The 21885-nt window shown below is 37.0% G+C and overlaps 2 protein-coding genes across 2 annotated transcripts in view; both read right to left on the minus strand.

The window, feature by feature from the left end:
* Window positions 1–21885, minus strand: part of LOC145333918 (uncharacterized) — a 155914-nt gene that overhangs the window by 52317 nt on the left and 81712 nt on the right. The gene's annotated exons all lie outside the window — the stretch shown is intronic.
* Window positions 4974–6872, minus strand: LOC145334435 (uncharacterized). The gene has a single exon (XM_080179896.1). The coding sequence runs from the start codon at window positions 6870–6872 to the stop codon at window positions 4974–4976; it is 1899 nt and encodes a 632-aa protein (XP_080036022.1).

Here is a 21885-nt window from a genome sequence, read left to right on the forward strand (position 1 = left end):
ATCAACGGATTGATTATCACTACATCCCTGTCAGTGACCCAGTCATCAGGATTCTCTTCCCATGTTGGAATCTCATCTCCTTGCTTCAACATCATCCTGTGGGGTAGCAACGCCCCCTCCTTTTCACAATATCTATCCATGACACCATGCACTTTGTAAATGTGCCAATCTCTCCAGCCTGATGCTCGTTGTTCGGAACATCTCAACCTGGTCTCAGCAGACGGCTTCTTCTTCGATTTTATTATCATTTTGTCAACCATCAGCTGCTTCATGTACATGTTATCGCAAAAACCAGGAGTGACAGATAGACATGGTGGAATTTTCACCACTGGAGGCCTGCTTGGTGGACTGTTCACTTGATTGTTGTCGCAAAAAGCTTTGTCAAAAACTGTAATAACAGTTTTAGCAATATTGTTGCAGGCTTCATAGCTTGGATTACTGCCAAACCCAACGCATACTTGATTTTCTGCCCACATCGACGCTCTAACGCGCAAAGATTTATCAGTGGGGCTCATTTGCGACATGACCGCTCTATGTAGATTGACACGTGTGACACCCATGTCATCACACAGTTGATGAACCAGTTGGTTAAACTCTCCTACCTTGTGCCAAACAGAAATATGGTTTGGAACGAACCATGTGGTACTAAAACTCAATTTTTTGGCCCTCTGTGCCTCTACCGCCGCCTTTATCTCACGTAAGTGTGCTTCAATCTTAGCATGGTTACTTCCGCCGACAAATTTCTGATATGATGCTATTATCAGATTCTTTCTCACTGTTTGGTCGCGCACCGTGTTGAGGATAATCTCCTTCATCTCCTCCATGGACTTATCTGCCAACGAGATCCACCGTTTGCCTAGGCGGGCCTCATTCCATAGCTCTTCATGGATTTTGAATGGGGCGAATATTATATCGACGTCCTGTCAATTGAACTTACTCCAATTCGGCATGATTTATTCTGAAAAAAAGATTAAATCATGATAATTTTGTTGACTACTGGAAAATTTTGTTTACCAAAAAATTGTTAGGGCTTCATATGTAAACTTGAATTTAAAAAAACTGTGCTGTTTTGGTATATTTGCCTACGTTAAATTTGCTAAGGCCTCATTGATAAAAAAAACTTGTTTACTTTGGTATGTTTGTCACTGTTTGTTGTATAAAAACTTCATTTTTATATTCATACAAAAATACGGCTAAATTTGGTATATTATTGTTGTATACGGCTGGAATTATTTGAGAAAAGCATGTTTTAAAAACTTCGGTTTGATATTCATACAAAAAAAAATACGATTGAATTTGGTATATACTGGTGTTTTCACTATTTCTACAGAGAAATGCTAAAAAAAACTTTAATTTGCGGTAAATTGTTTGAAGAAAGTTGTTTCACGTTTTCTTTGCGGGCTCGTTGCGCAAATTCTGATAAATGCCGCGTTTGTAATTTTCCCGGCTCGTTCTTCCACATTCGTGTAGGTTGCCAACTCTCTTACAATTCTGATTGTCGTTTTTGTACTTTTTCCCAGCATGTGCATAGTATATCGGAGTTTTCACCATTTGTATGAAATCATGATAATTGTACAATATTTATTCTTTGGTTATTTTTCTTTGATTTTTATGCTGTTTTTGTTGTTTTTTTTTTACTCGGTTTTTATGTCTTTTTGTGTTATTTTTCTGGATTTTGTGTTGTTTTTGGATTTTTATGGTATTATAATATTTACAATTGATTAATTCTTTGTACAAAACTTGATATCGGTTTGGTCATGTGACCAATGATTGTTGTGTTGATTTAGTCTCTAATCAACCTGAGTGTTTCGCTGTTGAGCCTGCCTGTCTGCAACACTTCCATAAGAGGTAGCTTGTTTACCCCTCTTTTTGTCAGTTGGTCAGCTAACATGTCCTCTCCTTTCACCCAGCGAATCTCTTTCACCTTTCCTGTCTCAATCATTTGCTTAATAACAGCAATGTCTCCCCTCAACTGCCTTTCTGTAACCTCAGATTCTGAGTAAATTGATGTTCTGCAAGAAAGATTGTCAGTAATGGCTTTGACTTCCAAGTTCATTGCTCCATCATACAATTCTGATAAAAGCAGCTTCAGGCCAACAGCCGCATCTAACCCACTGTAGAGCGCTTGCGTTTCTGCTCCCAATGTGCTGTGGACTTTCCTTTTCAGTTTTCCACTCTTCCATTCCAATGGTGCAACTTTACCTGTCTTCATGTTCACTAAGAGGATCAAATATCCTCCACAGCTATCTGTATTGTCATTCAAATTTCTGAATGCTGCATCAGTGTAAACTATTATTTCACAATCCTTCAGATCTTCCAGATTGGAAATCATGATTGACATTTCAAATTTCTTCAATCTTGCTGCCACATTCTTGGCTTTTATGAGGTCATCAACCACACCTCCTTTGAACTTTGTTGATAAGTCAATCATTTCGAAGCATAGATCTGGCCTGGTGGCTCTAGCTGCCCAGTTGACAATACCTGTTAATTGTCTTAACAGAGTGAGCTCATCCTGTGTCATTTCACGTTTGCGATCTTTCAGCTGCTGTAAGTCTACTACAGGAATCTTGACATTCTTGACATATTTGTCCTGGTCAATTCTCACACCTTGATCTGACTGTTTTAAGTAAAATCCTGTGTACATAAATTCTTGTGATTCAGACTTTCCAACTTTAAAACAGGCAAGAACTTGTGGCATAGTGACTCTGTTGAAGAAGTCATTGCCGGTGTGTAGGAAATCATCCACATGCAATGCTACGATTCCAATCAGTTTGCCATCCTTGATTAGAAAGAACATTCCTGAATCATAGCAGCTTGTTTTGAATCCAAGTTGTTTCAATTTCTCAACAACTTTCAAATACCATTTCCTGCTGGCATCCTTTAGGCCGTATAGACACTTGTTCAAAGCCATAATTTATTTAGCATATTGGCTTCTTTCGGTGGTTTTACATAAACATCTCTGTCCATTTGGCTACCTTGTAGAAACGCTGATGTTGTATCTGTGGTACTTATATCCCAGCATTCTGTTGCAGCAATGGCTAGCAGCAATTTCATTGAATGCTTTTGCACTGTAGGGCTATCAGTTGGGAAGGTGCCATCCTCTTGAAACCCTCGTGCTGTCAGTCTTGCTCTTTTCTCTGTTCCCTTCTCTGTCAGGACCCAGGTTGTTGTTATCCTGTCCTGTCCTTCATCATCAACTATAGTGTAGGTATAAAAAGCCTGTAATTTAGCAAGCTCCTCTAATTTTGCTGTCATACATTCTGGTGAATCCCTCTGATCTCTAGGTACCATTACTGCAAGAATATCTTCTTGGACTAATAGCGCAATTGCTTCTTCCTCATTTTCTAGTCTTATTCTTCTTTGTGCAATGTCAGGCATTTCTATTGTCCTGCCATCATCTAATTTCTTGTCTTGTCTCGGCCATCTTCCTCGTTAAGGAACAGCCACTCCCCCCATGCATTTGGTTAGGTGTCGAGAATAATTTGGTGCTGATACAGTGAAGCCACAGTTTTCACAGACCTTTCTGTCACATCTGAATCCCTGTGGTCTTTCCCGTCCTTGTTCGGCTTCTCCTGTGCACACTTTTCTGTGGCGGGCAAAATTTGAGCTAGAGACTTCTCTTTGGCAATTTCCACACTTTTTTAGTCCTGCTCTGGAGGCCACAGCACCTCCGCAACTTCCCCTGTGGTTGACTAGGTTACACTCATTTTGAAAGACTATGTTGCAGTTATCACATTTGAAGGTCACTTTTTCCCTGGAGATCTGGTGCATTCTTCTCCTGTGGTTGACTAGACCTGTTTTGGAGCGACAGACTTTGCCACACTCCTCAAAATCACAGACAAAGTTATTTGGTTGTTCAGGTACTTTGTTTCTTTCTCCTCTCTCCTCTGTACTTCTATGTGCTAGCCTTCTTTCCCAACTTTCCAGGTATTTCATTCTCTCTTTCACGCTAGCTCTCCATTTCTTTCTGTCCTCCGTCAATCTTCCAATGTCAGTCCAATCAAAACCTGCTTCTTTGATGATCTTTTTCCAGTAGTTAACTGTCTTTGCTTTCCTTCCACGCCTCTTCTCATGGTCCTCAAGGTCCTCAAGCCATCCTAAGGTTACTGCCTTGACTGTTCTTGTATCCTCCATCCTTATGACATGTCCAACTCTTTCCAATACTCTCTTCTCCACCTTCCATCTTACAGATTTTACATCAAGCTCATTCCTCACATCCTGCATGTTCTTATGCTCTTCCTGCATTTGGACCAAAGGAGGCTTGGTCTTCCTGCTCCAGATGTATCTATACATCTTGTCCATGGTCTTTTGCATCTGCTTAATATCTCCTAGCCTCCAGGTCCTGACCTGGACATCAAACAGAAGTGTACTTTCAACACAGGCTTCTACAACCTTAGCTTGCATTCTTTTGGACATTCTTGAACCTTTCAGCTGCTTTTTGACCTTGAACCAAGTTGTACCTGCTCTTTTTACTCTCTGCTTCACATCTTCCTTCCTTCCTATGTAGGAGCCAAGCATCCTGATCTTCTCTCCTTCCTCTGTGCCGAAGATCAGCTCTTCTTCCTTATCATCATTATTTTTCTCTTCAAATGCTGCCATAACTTCCTTGGTGACTCTAAGGCCTTGTTCAAGCTCTTTAGCTCTTCCGACGATGGTAGTGTCATCAGCAAATAGAGAATTATCTATTCTGATCCTCTTGTTCTCTGAGTTTTTCTTCTCCCAGAGACTGGAGCTAGGAAAAGAATTCCCAGGGACCCAGTTAAAAGGGATCCCCATCTCCAGTCCTGTCTCCTCTGCCTTTCTCTTCCTTTTCTTTCTTGCTATCCTCATTACTGGCTGGTGGTAGATGTTGAAGAGGGGGGGGGAGGATGGACATCCTTCCCTTAATCCTCTCTCTGGCACCCAATCCTCACTATCTCCTTCTCTTGACTTTACTTTATAGCAAGTGGTCTCATGAAGGTCCTGGATAGCCCTTAAACACTTCTCTCCCATACCTTTCCTCTCCAGGATTTTCCACAGAGCCGGTTTATTGACCCGCAGATCCGCAGATCTTCAGTGTCTTCCTGGATTCTGATCATGATCTGGGTGGCATCAGCTGTGGAGCGACCTTTTCTGAAACCAGATTGGTTGTCATCCAAGAGCTCCAGCTCCTCAGACCATATCCTCAGTCTATTCGCCAGGACTCTAGCAAGAATCCTGCTGCCCATAGCCAACAGCACAACCCCACGAAAGTTATTTGGATTATTTTTATCCCCTTTCTTGTGGAGTGGTATAACTAGACCGACTTTGAGGGAACTTTCCCATTTGTCTGCACTGTTGTTAAACATAAACTGTACCATTGTGACTATTTCGTCCAAGATTGCAGGACCTCCTCTCAGCAAATATCTTAGCCTGACTCCATCTTCTCCAGGTGCAGAATCTTTCATCTTATTCATCTGTTCAATAATCTCCTCTCTTGATGGTGTCTCTTCCAATTGATCCTTCCACTGTCTAGCTTTTTCTGTATGTCTGATGTCTTCAACTTCTTCAAGGATGTTATCAATCTCTTCTAGTGTGTTTTCAAATCTTTTCTCTGATACTTTCTGAAAGTGAACCTTGAAATCCTCCTTGGTGAGATTGGTGTTAACAGCAGCTGTTTTCCTTTCTCTTTGTCCAAGCTTCTTCAGATTTCTGTATACTTCTCCAGCATCATTCCTTTCTCCAGCACTCTTGCAATCCTCAATTATCTTCTCCCACCACTCTGTTTCCCACCTTCTTGTCTCTCTCTTGATCTCTTTTCTTGAATTCTTAACTTCTTCCCTACTCTCAGTGATTTCATTATCAAGATCCTCATTTGGGTTCTCCCTTTGTCTCACTGCCAGCAAGTTTCTCCTTTCCAAAGCTCTGTTCAATCTATCTCTCATTCTCTGCACCTCCTCATCCTTTCCTATCATCCATGGGTTTTCAATCTTCTTTTCCTCTCTACCACACACTTCTTCAGCTGCTTTTATCACTATGTCAGTGATCTTATTCCAACTCGTGATATCAGCATCTTCAGCGTCATCATATTCTTCAAGCAGATCTTCAACTCTTCTTCTGTATTGACTAGCAATAACTTCATCATCCAGTTTAACCCATTTGATTCTTGGTACCTGTTTCTTTCTTTCATTCCTGTTGTACTTTCTCCACTTTCTTACCAAGATGATCTTCTTTGGTTTATGATCAGATAGAGTTAAGTCCCCAACAGTATTAACTTTTTTGACGTTGTTATGTCTTTGTGACTTCTTCATAAGGAATCCATCAATCTCATACCATCTTTTCAAGCTGTTGTTAAACCAGGTTCCTCTGTTCTTATGGCTGTAGAAGCTGTTGACATGTGCCAAGTTGTTTTCTTCACACCAGGCAAGCAACTCCCTCCCCTGCTGGTTGCTCTCCCTGATGCCAAATTGACCACATGTTCCTGGTCTTACCTCTCCACCTCCAACATGTGCATTAAAATCACCTCCAACAAGGAGGATCTCCTCTTTCTTGGCCCACTTAGTATGTTCAAGGAGAACATCCTTGGCCACTTCAATCTCCGCCTCATTGTTGCCAGTGTACACAGGTTGGTATGTAGCTGTAAGTACAGTTCCATCCATTTTCACAGATACAGACCTTTCACTCTGTTTCTTCATCTGTCCTTCCTCACACCACTTCCTCAGAAGGTCACCCCTCAGTAGGATCCCTGCCCTCTGAGAGTAAATTATTACTACCAGGTCTTCATCTCCTCCTAACCATTCCACTCCATTGTTTACAGATCTTATCTCGCTCAACAGTACCGCGTCCCAATTCTCTTTCCTGGCATGCTCCGCTACAGCTCTGGCTTTCCTTTTGTTATATGTGCCCAGAGACATTCTCTGGACATTCCAGGTAACTATTGTTAGATGTTCTTTTTTCTGTCTGTTAGCCTGCCTCTTCTCCTTCCTTCTCTCCTTTCTTCTTTCCCTTCTCCTCCTCTTTCCTTCCTCTGACTTGTCCCTCTTATTTGGGCCGGGATTTGGATGGATTGTCCGCAGCCTCCACTTGAGTTCACCTTCTCTTTGTCCCCTCCCCCCCTGGAATACCCCTCTCGACCCCCTCCCCAAAGCCCGGGTGGGCCTACGCCAATATCTTTTTATAGAGAGAGGAAGTTTGGCTGGGACTTCCCCCCTCTGTTGCCAAAAAAAGACGTCTCCTTGTTCTTCTCTCTCGAGCTTCCCATGGGACTTGTCTCCTTGGCCTCCTGGTCTCTTTGCCACCCCCCAAAGGGTGTTCCCGCTGGCACGTGCGCATGTTGTAGGTTGTCGGACGTGTACCATTCTACCATTCTGCCATCTAATTTGACCACAAGCATAACATCTTCATCTTCTTCGATGTTATCATCTTCTTGGTTGTTCTCATATCTGATTTCTCTCCTTGAAACTTCATCATGAAAAGTTTGTCCATTGTCCAGTTGGATGTTATTCCAACCACTATGTTTTCCACCTACTTTTCCTCCGTGACCTAGAATCATACCTTTCTCCCACTTTCCGTTCTCGAAAATCTCAATTCTATCATTCCTTTTAAGGATTGCTGCTGCATTCCTGATTGTTCCATCTTTGTTTATTTCAGGAGTAGGTTTCTGATTCACTTTTCTCCTCTTTCGACCTTTTCTATTGTTGGTATCTGTCTGTTCAGTAGGTATGTTTTGTTCTGTCTCGGTTTGTTCTGTTGCTCCTTGCTCCTCTTGTTCTGTTGTAATTGGAGCTTCCAGTTCTTCTTCACCTTCTATGTTTATTTCTGTGATATTAGCATTCTTATCTTGCTCTCTTTCTTGCATTGTTAGTCTATGCCAGTCTGGTTCCTCGTATGATGTCTCGGGAATCGTTCGTCTGGTTGTTCTGATGTTTAGTGGCTCACTCTTCTCTTCCTGTTCAATGTTCATGTCTTCCTGTTTTTCCTTCTCTTTGATGTCTTTGGTTAGTCCTTCACCAGCTTTGATGAGGCGGTTGGCACTCACTCTGTAGTAGATTGAACCGATTCTGATGAAGATAACCTTGCTGTCTTGAAAAACTACTTTGGCGGGCCCTCTCCAAGTTTCTTCTCCTTCCTTCTTGAAATATACTATATCTCCTTTCTCATAAAGTGTGTCATTGATTCTGATCTTTGCTTTCAACGCTCTTCTTATACGCTCACACCTCTCTGATTTCATGTACTCAACTCTTGTAGCATGTATAGCATTGAGAGTGTCCATCATCTCTTTGCTCTTTTGTGGCTCTTCCCATGTTGGTGGTGGATCCTCTAAAATATTTGGAAGTTTGATTGATCTTCCAAATACTATTTGATGTGGTGAGAATCCTCTCACACTTGACAAGGAGTTCACAGCATTTACCGCCCATGCTAGAGCTACTTCCAACGGCATGTCTGGAAAGTCTCTCTTGGTTGCATGTGCTACTCCATCGGTGGTCCCATGATTCTTTTCAATGGTCCCGTTTTGCCAGGGCGAGTTGGCACCGGTGGTAAGTAGTTCGATGTTGAGCAGGCTAGCTACTTCTCTCATTTCATCATTATTGAACTCTCCACCATTGTCAGTGAGAATCTTGTCAACTCTACCAAATGTTGGTAGCCACTTTGTGGTAAAAGCTTTGACAATTTCAGAGGCTTGTTTGCTTCTGATCACTGTTGCTACTTGAAATCTGCTAAACATATCTATCATATACAGGACATTTATGTTTTTGTCTTTGTCCCATACTTTTAAATCCATTCCTAGTACTTGACCGAAATCATTTGCCATGGGTGGTGCTACTGCTGGTCTGTCTGGACATCTCTTCCTCAAAATACACCCCTCACAGCTGTCCATTATCTTATCTATCATCTTGGAAAATTTCTCTTGCCATTTCCCAGCTTCTTTCAGAATAGTGACAAACTGTACTTTTGGTCTATGACCAAATTGGCGATGAATTTTCATCAATGCTTTCATCTGGATTTGTTCTACATCATCATCTAGTTCCGCAATGCATACTTCTTCTAGTTCTTCTTTGCTTTGTAATAAATCAACAACATAATGACCTGCATTTGTAGTTGTGAGAATCAGTGGTTTGCCATTGATGAATCCTTTATCATTCTTGATATCTAAAGCCATTCCTAGTTTCTTCATTTCTCCTTTTGAAAGTAACATTGGTATGTCAGATGGAATCACATCCACAGTTATCATGTTATCTTCTCCTCCTATTTTTACTGGTATAGAATACTTGGCTGTGGATTTCATTCTTCCTTGGTTGCCAAATAAGAAGTGTTTATTACTTTTCATTGGACCAATTATTTTCTTCTTCATTTCATCATCTAAGGCATCCATGTATACTTTCATCCACTTTTCTCCACAGATACTAGACGTACAGCATGTGTCCAGCGCAGCCTTGTTTAGGGCTTCTGCTGTAAAGCTACTCAGGTCCTCCTTGTTATCTGAACAGTAGACTGAGCAAAATGCTTCGCCTCCTTCTTCTTGTTCTTCTTCAGCTGAAGATATCTCAAGTAGGTATCTTTCTTCTTGTTCTGATTCTTTGTTAACTAGAAGCACTTCTTTGTACTTTTTGTTTTGCTGCTTGTCTACGTCCGGACAATCTGCTATTAAATGTGTAATAGCTTTGCAGCCTAAGCATTGCAATGGTTTGCCATCTTTGCCTAATGGATTTTGTGGTTTGGTCTTTATTAGAAATTTGTTCCTATTGTTGCTTTGTTGTGCGTTGTTCCCTTAATATCTGTTTTGGTATTGGTTACGGGAATTATTTTGGTATCGGTTATTTTGCTTTGGCGGCGGTTTCCATCCCCTAGCTAGATATGCTTCGTCTGTAGGGTTTTGAATGTCGTCTTCTCCATTTGAGTTATTTTGTGTAAGTAAGACATTATTATCATTATTTGGTATATTTTTATCGCCGTTTTGTCCAAGAATTTCGCGCATTTTCAATTTCACGGTTTCATATCTTTTCCCGTCATCACTCGTTAAGCATGTTACCGATTTTATAAGCATTCTTTCATATGGGTTCAAGTCTGAAGTTGATATTAAATCCATTGCCAAACACATATCCATTTCTTTTCCCATTGGACGAATCTTTAATTGCTCAGCCTTTTTCATTAGCTTGTCAAATTCGATGATATATATTCGTTCAATGGTTGTCCCTTGCGCCTGTGTATTGTTTTTAGCTTATCATGGGTGTCATAAACATCTTGTTCTGTATCTACCCAAAATCTTCCCTTTAGAAACTCTATGATCTTTGTGACACCTTCTTCGTCCTCGATTAATTTATCGGGTGGACACTCTTTCATTACATCTTCCCGCAGGGTGGCGCCATAACGTTCGCTTTTTAGGGGCAAATCTTGTACTAGGACAAATCCTTGTTCTTTTAGTGGGATGTGAGTGGTTTTGCTCCATGCATGGATCATTTTAGTCCATAAATCAAAGGATTGGTAGTCTTCGATGTAAGGAATATTTAATCCCTTCCCATATCCTGTCCATTTTTCTCTCTCTCCCTTTTGTTCTGCCATTTTTGTCTCTGGGCTTAATTGTTGTTTTTCCGTTTTGGTATCGGGCAATATTTGCTTATCAGTTACAGTTTTGTTATCGGGCAATATTTGATTGTTACTTACGGTTTTGGTATCGGTCAAATCTCCTTCACCTTTGTTTGACCCCCCTGGGGTGCTTTCCCCTGGGCTTACCTCTGTTTCTTCTTCCACTTCCAGCTTGATATCTGGCAACTCTGTTTAATATTTGGAATAATACGCTGTTGAAAAAAAAAAACCTTTTTCTGTTTTGATATAGGGCTTACTGTTTGATATCGTTATTGTTATTCTACTGGAAGCGTTTTTGTAGGTTTATACTTCTCCTTCTCCTTTTAATTAGACCTCGGCCTCTTACTGTTTTGATATCGGGCAACCCTGTTTGTTATCGTTATTGTTGTTCTACTTATGACAATATCTTGATGGAATATATATATAAAAAAAACTTCAGTCAGTTTTGATATAGGGCAGGCTACTTGATATCGTTTTTAATTAATTGTTTATAAACGCTTTATAATCTGAACTTTCTCCCTCTAGGAGTGATTCCAACTAGGACAAAAATGTACAACTGTTTGTATCGGGCAACTGTTTGATATCGTTAATGTTGTTCTGCTTAAGACCTTTAACTAGCAGATTCCTCTCCCTCTAGGAGCAACCCCAACTAGGATTTATTTAAGGACCTCTATCCCCTTCAGTTTTGATATCAGGCAACTGTTTGATATCGTTATTGTTGCTCTACTCGAGACTCTCAATCAATACTTTTCCCTCTGGGAATGTCTTTTTCACTTCAAGAGAATTAAAGAGAGATGCTTTTCAAGTATAAATGTCAAGACAGCGCCGTAGTCGAATTTATGACTTTGCTACCATTGTAAAAATAGACCTTAGCTGGTAGCGCAGTGATAAATGACAGGTGTTGCACATTCTACAAGAACAAACATATCATCTCTATTCTGAAACTAATTATAGACATAACTTAAGCCCAGAAACATATCTTATTCTGTAAAGGTAATTTTAATCAAATAACAAATAAATAAAGATAAACACAGAATAAGATTAACAATTATATTTTTGGCATCATTTAATAAATACATTAACTTGGCATCTGTTTAATTTACTAGGAAGAAGTTCTCCATGTCTGTCAACTTCTTCTAGGCCATGAACAGCTCTCCTATGCTGCTTGGTTTCTCACCAGTATGTATTTTCATATGTCTATTTTTATCACCAGACTGTGAGAATGACTTACCACATATATCACATGAATAAGGTTTCTCACCTGTATGTGTTCTCATATGAATGTCTCTTTTACTAGCTGTACTGAATGTTTTACCACAAATCTCACATGAGTATGGTTTTTCTCCAGTATGCGATCTCATATGAGTATCTTTACTTTGAGATTGAGTAAATGTTTTACTACATATTTCACATGAAAATGGTTTCTCACCAGTATGTATTTTCATATGTCTATTTTTATCACCAGACTGTGAGAATGACTTACCACATATATCACATGAATAAGGTTTCTCACCTGTATGTGTTCTCATATGAATGTCTCTATTGCCAGCTGTACTAAATGTTTTACCACAAATCTGACAAGAGTTCTTCTCTTTTTCACTATCCATTATTCTATGCTGTTATATAATTATAGATATTTCATATTCCTACTACAGTGGCATCAGTCACAAATCTGAAATAGCAAACTTTTATAATTTCAAATAAAATACAGTATTTACATATTAATTCTAAGCATTCATTATGTATATTTCAATGGTATAAAAATAGGACACCTGCCATACTTAAGAGAAAGTGATATATTGCATTATTATAACAGAGTCTGATGACCAATGTAAAATCATTTGAAAAAAATTAGTTTTTATTATATAATGGGTGTAACTCAATGCTATACATAATTACCTAATTTAATGATATTTTAGAATATTTGGACCATGGAAGGAAAACGCATGTAACAGGTTTTGTCGTATTTTCACAGTAGATTATGATTATTTTAGGTTAGGTTAGGTACATGTTAATGATTGCCCCGCAGGTTTGGGAAATTTACTCCGTAGGGGCAAGAAATAAATTAGAAAGGCTACTGTGAAAGTACAACAAAACCCGCTACTTTGTTTTCTTTCCATGATCATTATATTATAGAATCAGAATATTATAAATGGTACACTAATAACAATACTTACCAATAAAATTAAATAAATCCTAAACTATGAGGATACCCAAGCTCTGACTGGTATAACCAACAATACTTTCTCAGCAGACTGAAATTATTAAATTAAAAAAAGAATTATAATAATAATATAAATAGTTTAATAAACAACAATCTAAATATTTTTTTGGTGGTTTTAAAAAAGTTTCCATTCAAATTTTGTATCTTATAATAAGTTAGGTAAAATATTTTTTTGCCAGTGAAAACTGTGTTTTTATTGTTAATGTTCTTGCAGACAATTAGCAAAAGTCTTAATAAGGTATACTTATACAGGGTGTCAGTCAGAAACTATTTATTATTTTGAAACGCTTATTACTACTTTAATATTTGACCTATCTTAGTAAAATAAAAAGTATTTGGCAGGCTACTACTGACTGTTGAATAGGACAAGGATGAAAAATCCGCAAAGTTAACATAAAAAAATCTTCAAGGTAATACATAACAGGGTGATTTTAGTGAATTTAAGACTAAACCACAAGGAAAATATGTCTTAGTTAATTTTTAAAGCAGCTAGTGGTCAAACGGTGGATCACAGACTTACTCCGGACATTATGAGAAATGGCACTGTAGTCTAATTAAAAAATAGGACATAGTTCAGGTTTTGTTTGCATTAGAAGCAAGCTACGCATGAAAATGATCAAAGAAGACCTATATTGTTATTATTTTTACATTTTGCTCACTTATCAACACCTCAGATTCCTTAATATTGGGAAGTTTTTGTTTACCATACCAAGTCGGTTCTATTGGTGTACTTTGAAAGTCTGTGCGACCTAGCTCATCCTAAAGTTCACAAAGCAAATATTTTCTTCTGGGTTAGTCTACATTGAATAAATCAAACCTCTTATGTACTACCTTGTAGATTTTATCCTGTTTATATTGTGGATTGTTCATCATTATCCTATAAAACGGTCAGTAGTAGGCTGCCAAATACTTTTGACTTTACTAAGATAGCTCAAATATTAAGGGAGTGATGAGCATTAAAAAAAACAGTTTCCGACGGACACCCTGTAGAAATGGCGAAGTATAACAAAAAAAGTAAAAAGTTGATATATCACCTGGATTTGGAAATTAACCTGGGTTAAAGTTCTTTTTCTTTTAGTTCATATTTTTAAATTTTCTCATTTGAATCTGAAAAAAAACATATTTACAGTATCATATAATAAATTATAAATATTAACACAAAATCAACACTACAGAAATAAACATAAATATTAAATACATTTAAGTAAGTAGGCATTTTACCTACAATACCTAAAACTTTGAAAGGGATCACCAAAATATCTATCAATATCTATCATTTGAAACAAAATAGAAGTATTAATAAATGAATTATAACAGATTAATAAACTAAACATCAGGTTCTTCAAGTTTAAAGTCTTCAATATCAATTTCATTAATATTTTTATAAACCTCTGAATGATCAGTATTGTCACTATCATAGAGATAATCACCAGTTTCTTCTTCTTTTACATTAACATCTGCATTAGCTTTGTCAATGAAAGCAGGCTCCTCTTTAATAGAGAGACAATCATTAGTTTGAGGTAAATCTGAGGTAAATTCTTCCCAATATTTTTTCACCAAATCTTCCTCTTAAACTTTCATTTCAGCATTTTCTGTTTTTACTTGAGAAATTTTAGTTTTGTCATCTTCCTTTAACTCGGGATTTGCAATATTGTTGTCACTAATTTCAATATTACTTCCATTAGTATTATCTTTAATGCATTTTTAACACATTTCTTTAATTTCTGATGGTGAAAGTTTCTTTATCATCACACAAACAGGTTTCATTGTTGATTGTAAGTGAATATATTTGTCATTGTGGGCTTTCTCATGTTTATCTCTATACTTTGATGTTGTGAACGATTTACCACATATTTCACATGAATATGGTTTCTCTCCAATGTGTGTTCTCAAATGGTAATCTTTACTTTCAGCTGTGGTGAATGATTTACAACATATATTACATGTATATGGTTTTTCACCGGTATGAGTTCTCATATGAATATCTATATAACTTGACCTAGAGAATGATTTCTCACATATATTACATGAATATGGTTTCTCACCAGTATGTGTTATCATATGTCTACTTTTATTGCTTAAGTCTGAGAATGATTTACTGCATATTTCACAGGAGTATGGTTTCTCTTGGGTATGGGTTCTCATATGAGTATCTCTATGATAAGCTGAACTAAATGTTTTGCCACATATCACACATGAATATGGTTTCTCTCCAATATGTGTTTTCATATGTTTATATTTATGACTTGACTGTGAGAATGATTTGCCACAAATTCCACAGGAATATGGTTTCTCTCCAGTATGAGTTCTTATATGCTTATTCTTATCACTAGATGTAGTAAATGATTTCTCACACATATTACAGGAATATGGTTTCTCTCCAGTATGGGTTTTCATATGATAATCTTTATGCTGAGATCGAGTAAATGATTTCTCACATATTTCACATGAATATGGTCTCTCACCAGTATGAGTTCTAATATGATAATTTTTATCATGAGCTGTGGTGAATGATTTACAACATATTTCACATGAATATGGTTTATCTCTATTATGTGTTCTCATATGTCTATCTTTATTACTTTTTTCTGAGAATGATTTACAACATATATCACATGAATATGGTTTCTCTCCAGTATGGGTTTTCATATGTGAATCTTTATGCTGAGATCGAGTAAATGATTTCTCACATATTTCACATGAATATGGTTTATCACCAGTATGAGTTCTCATATGTGAATCTCTACTATCTGCTCGTGAGAATGATCTTCTACATATATCACATGAGTATGGTTTCTCACCTGTATGAGTTCTCATATGAGTATCTCTATGACCAGCTCTACTAAATGTTTTACCACAAATTTCACATGAATATGGTTTCTCTCCTGTATGTGTTCTCATATGTCTGTCTCTATTACCAGCTGTACTAAATGTTTCGCCACAAATCTGACAAGAGTTCTTCTCTTTTTCACTATCCATTATTATGTGCTGTTATATAATTATAGATATTTGATATTCCTACAGTGGCATCAGTTACAAATCTGAAATAGTAAACTTATGTAATCTCAAATAAAATAAAGAAGGTATATACTAAATAATTCTTTCTATTCTTGAATATCATAATGTTGATTTGAATGGTATTAAAGAGGACACCTGTTATACTAAATAATGGTAAATCATATATTGCAGTACTATAAGAAAGTCTTATGCCCGATATCTATAATACAAAGTAGCTTGATGTCTGTCCGTCTGTCTGTCTGTTCCTTAAGATCTCGGTAACCACTGAACCGATCGGATTCTACTCTTCAGGGAATATACCTACTGGTCCTGTGGTGGTTTTAGACTATTTTCTTGGGGGGTGGGACACCCCCAACCCCCCTAAAAATAAAACCTAACCCCCCCAAAAAAAAATTTTAAATTTTTTTGTAAAATCTCAGTAACTACTGATCAAATTGGGCTCTACCCTTCTGGGAATACTACTGGTCCTCTGGTGGATTTAAGCAATTTTTTTGGGTGGTGGGACACCCCAACCCTCCAAAAATAAAAAAATCCCCACTTCCAAAATTTTTAATTTTTAAAATTTTTTGTAAACAAAAACCAGTAATTGGGGTGTGGGAACCCCACTGCAACATGGGGCGAAGCCCCAATGAAACCCCCCCCCCCCAAAATAAAATAAAAATATTTTTTTTTAATTTAAATTTTTGTGTATGGGAACAACCTAGGTTTAATTTTTACGAATTGAAATTTTTGTGTATACGGCAAACAAATTGGGTTAAATTTGTACAAATCAAAATTTTTGTGCATAAAGCGCACAACCTGGGTTTAATTTTACCACAGAGTAATTAAACAAAGAATAATTTTTTGGAATATTTCTATTAAGAAGGGTTGACTTCCCATAACTATATAGGGCGAAGCCCCTAGAGGCTAGGGGCGAAGCTGCTAGTTAGTAATAATTTAATAATAACAAATTAATTATTATCATGTGATGGTTGTATCTCATTAATATACACAAGAACACAATTATTTGTGATACAATTAGATACTCTAATATTTAAAGAAAAAGAATTATTATTTTCTATTCAATGTTAGAGAAGCTAAATTAATATAGAAATGAATTATAGATGTACAACTCTACTAAAACTACTTACCTATATGTTATGATTTTAATCTGAAACTCTTTACAGACCCAAGTTCTGACTGGCACAACAAATAATATTTCCTCAGCAGCCTGAAATAATTAAAGTAGTATATTCAAAAATATTTGATAACTAGAAAAGTGGTGGTGCAGGCACCACCTAAAAAATTATATTCTTCCATTGTCTTATCCCCAACTAATAGCTCTATTCTTCCATTGTCATATCCCTGACTATTAACCCTTTTCTTTCATTGTCTTATCCCTGACTATTAACTCCTTTCTTCCATATTATTTTATCCCTGAATATTAAACTTTTTCTTCCATTGTCTTATCTCTGACTGTATGACCATATTCTTCCATTATTATCCCCAACGACTTTTTCTGTCTGACATAAAAGTCAGCTTTAATAAAATTAGACAAATTGAAATCCAATGATTCTCAAAGCTGTTTCATTCCAACATTAAATTTTGTTTTTGTATAATTTTGTATAGTAAGAAAAATTCTGTACTAACGCCCCCCCCCCTCTCTCTTTCTCTGTCTCTATCTCTCTTTATATCTATCTCTATTTGATCTCTCTCTTTCTTGTGCGTTTGATATCTCTCTCGCTCTCTCTCTCCCTATTTCTCTCTCTCTTTCGTGCGTTATTTTTTAAAGATTAAATGTCCCTCTCTAACTTTTCTTCTGTCTTTTTATCAATTTCATTATTTTAATTAAAAACATATTATAATTTTGCCTCTCTTTCTTTAAAATGTTATGGGATCCTAATTTTTTTTTTTTAATTATTTTTTAGAATAAGAAAAACATGTCATGTCGAAACTGAAAATGTTGAGATCATAATCACGCAACCTCCAAAATTCTAGACGTAAAATCACGGAACCTCCTAAATTCTAGACGTAAAATCACGCAACCCCCCTATTTTTACCCTTCAAAGATGGTTTCTATATTTTAATTCAAATTAGTCAGTAGGATTATAAGTTTTTAATATAATGTCATAATGGCTTATTCCTCCCTGATAAAACTTTTGATTTTTTTTTCTTCAAATTACAATTTTTGTATTCTAAAAGATTCTTTGTGTAATTTATTGGCTGAGTGGTTGAGAGGGCTATGGTGTCTAGCTTATATATAACGATAAACCCCTTCCGTATATATCCTATATATATTAAACATACATATGATAGCATTTTAATATTTTATTTACATCTGAAAATAGGTTTTAAAAGTACGCCCTTAATTTGTCATTTGTGTAACAAAATCTCAGAACTTCATTCTTTAAATTAATTAATACATGTTCTTCTTGAATGGAACCACTATTTACTTAAACAGAATATGCCATTTATATGTTATATATAGTGTAATTTATATGATAATGCATAATTAATATTGTGTTTTAGAGTTCTGGCCTTTTCCTCGCAATCGCTTACCCTTTCTATATATATCTGTGTTTGAAATTATCTCTCTCTTTCTCTTTCTGTCTTTCTCCTTCTCTCCCTCCCTCTCTCTCTCACCCTCTTTGTCTTTCTTTCTCTCTCTCTCTGTCTCTCTCTCAAAGTACATATTGTGCATACGTCGTGTGTAAGAATAACTTATTTCACAGAATTAATGATTTTTAGTTTAACGCGATTGATAAAGAAATTAGAGAAAATGATTTAATTCTAATAAATTGTTTTTTTGTAATGTTGAAGTTACGTTTTTTTCAAAACATAGGTAATACTCTTATATCATATAAAAAAAACCTACAAAACTCCGCCTATAATCTTCTAGTATTGTGCCAAAAATCTTCGAGGTTTCGTACCAAAAAATCTTCGAGGTTCCGTGACATTTTAATTACTTAAATTAATTAATGGGGATTAATCATTGTCAGGAAAGTGGTAGGGTGAATCTCGGCAAAAACTACAACTGATGACTAAAAATAATTTCTGCTTTGTGGTTAAACTTAAGAATGGATTATTCATATTTTTCATTGCATAATATATTGGACAGTTTTCCAACTATTAGAAAATGAAACATTCTTATTCCACTCGACATAATTAATGGTGGAATTAATTAAATAGCCAGAATTTCCTTTACAATCCAACTCTTATTTGGTTTAGTGGTTAGCAGTGATGATTTGAGTTTAAATAATTCAGGTTCAAACCCTTCAACTGTGATGCTATTAAAGTACATTTTTTTCTCAGAAACGAATATTAAACAAAAATATAAAAACAAAATTAATTTAAAAAATAGTTCTTATTGTTTCCTAAAAAATCTCAGAAAATCAAAAATGATAGTTGAAGGTTTCTATTAAGCATCCTTGGGTCTAGATGTCCTTTTTACGACTAAAAAGAGAGAGAGAGGGGGGGGGGGGGGGTAATGTACACACTATAATTTAACAATACCATATCTTGACTTCTTTACTGGAGGGGTTAACGTATATGTAGGTCAAACAGAAGTTACCGGGTTCAAATCTGCCTGTGTGAATAGTTTTACAATCCTTATAATAAAGTAAAATGATGTCTGTATATTTGTTTGTTTGTCTGTACTGAACTATCTCGCTAACCGCTGAGCCGATCGGATTCTCCTTAACAGGGTAGTGTCTCCGGAATGGTTTATATCTATTTTGGGGATGGGTACCACCACCCTCCCAAGAGAAATCGCCCCTAAAAAATTTTTTTACTTTTTTATGAATCATATTTTAAAAATGGGTTGTGGGATTTTACTCTCCCCTCCTCAAGTGCCCCCAGAGGCCTTCTGGGGGCGTAGCCTATAATATAAAGTAGTAAGAGTTTTTGTCTGTAGCAAAGGATCTCACTAACTGCTGAACCGATATGGCTCTCCTTTACAGTGAAGCTCCTTATAGGTCATGAGATGGTTTTAGGCTGTTTTCTTTTTATAAAAAAAAGTCTGGGTATGGTATTAGGCTATTTTTCTGCCCTTCCATATACCTTTGAATATAGATCCCATAGATGCTAGGAGCGTATTGGCTAGTTTTAATTAGAGAGAGAGAGGAACGGAACAAAAGTAGTATTGGAAGAGAAATATTTATGAAAATGATTATGTTGTCTTTTTTCCACATACTTATATAAAAATCAAATTTAACTATGCCGCTGTGGTCTTGGGGCAAAATTTTATGTAACTTATCTAAGAATTCGGTAGATTCCTCTTAGTATTATTTTTAGCGATTTCGAAAATTTGAGTACCCCCCCCCCCCCCCCCCCCCCCCCCCCGACAACAAAATAATAATTTAAGTAAACTATTATTAGGTTGGACAGGAGGAAGGGAGGGAGGGTATATAAGGCGAGACACGAGCCTTGCCTTGCCTCCTTAGTCAACCATGCCAACCAGTTTAGGATCTCGGTCCCTCGCTACAAGGCAGTCGACTAGCAAACAGCTATAAGCTCTCAGTCTATTTATATACAACCCCCTTATCCCCGCCCCCTTTATGTTCTCCCTCTCGTCCGCTACGTGTCCGCGTTTTTTTACTGTATTGTTTACCCCTTTCCTCTCCCATCTGACCAACAACCCCCTTATCCCCGCCCCCTTTATGTTCTCCCTCTCGTCCGCTACGTGTCCGCGTTTTTTTACTGTATTGTTTACCCCTTTCCTCTCCCATCTGACCAACAACCCCCTTTTCCCAGTCCCCTTTATGTTCTCCCTCTCGTCCGCGTTTTTTTAGCAAGAACAATTTTATTTGTGGGTTGCGTAGCAATATTTAAAAGAAGTACCCCAGACAACGAACATCCGTGGCCGCAGCGCTCGGCTCCCTAGCCTATAACCTAACCTAACCTAACCTAAAATAGTTTTTTGAAATTTAGAAAATTAAAGTACCCCAGACAACGAACATCCGTGGCCGCAGCGCTCGGCTCCCTAGCCTATAACCTAACCTAACCTAACCTAAAATAGTTTTTTGAAATTTAGAAAATTAAAGTACCCCAGACAACGAACATCCGTGGCCGCAGCGCTCGGGTCCCTAGCCTATAACCTAACCTAACCTAACCTAAAATAGTTTTTGAAATTTAGAAAATTAGAGTACCCCGACATCAAGTTGTGGACACAGGAAAAAGGCAAGCTTCAATTTAATTCAATAACGTGTCCGTGCTGTGGAGAAGCCTCGCTTCGCTCGGCTTCCCCACACAGCACGGACACGTTATTGAATTAAATTGAAGCTTGCCTTTTTCCTGTGTCCAAATCTTTTCCTCCTCCCGCAGACTATCCAGACTGTCGGGGGGGGGGGGGGGGTACTCAAATTTTCAAATTGATAAAAAATTTTGTAACAGGATAACGCCAAGAATTCCAGTTCAAACCCGGCAAGTAACTTAAAATATTGTAGCTATCATCCATATAAAAAAGTAGCAGGATGTTTGTTTGGCTCTCTGTTTGTTTGCCTTTGGCATTTTGTGACTAATTCAACTGGCTTTGATCTTATAATTGTACATATCTATATCCGCGAAAAGCTGTTTATAATACAATGCATACCTCCATACTCAACGTTTTTCTCATTTTTGTTTAAGATCTTAAATTTTTTTGATAAATTTCCTTTCTTTTTCAGTCTTGTGGATAGCGTTAAAGTTTTGTATTACATTGGTTGCAGGATCTAGACCGTGCAGAAAAAATTATTATTTTATAATGGGATAATAGACATCAAGTTGTTCTTTCCTTATAAATATCATATAACAGTATTGCTTCGAAACTGATTAATATTTGTTGGATTATAACCAGTTCTCAGCCATACTGAAAAATTATGTGCAGAGTGAGGGAGAGAGAGTATTGTATTATATACCTAAATTTTCATGAATATAGTCTTGTCTTCTTTAGTGTAGGGGTTATCGAGCTAGTGTATGGATAGGAAGAATGCAGGTTCAACTCTGCCAATGTTACAGTTTTACAGTTTTATCAATTGTCATGATATCTACTCTCTCTCTCTCTCTCTTTTTTCTCTCACTCTATCTCTCTCTCTCCATTTCGATTAATTTATACTAATTTTCCTTTTCATTGTATCATGGATGCA

The sequence above is a fragment of the Acartia tonsa genome, chromosome 12 (genome assembly GCF_053477335.1).
Source record: "Acartia tonsa isolate MP-2025a chromosome 12, ASM5347733v1, whole genome shotgun sequence".
Taxonomy (NCBI): Eukaryota; Metazoa; Arthropoda; class Copepoda; order Calanoida; family Acartiidae; genus Acartia; species Acartia tonsa.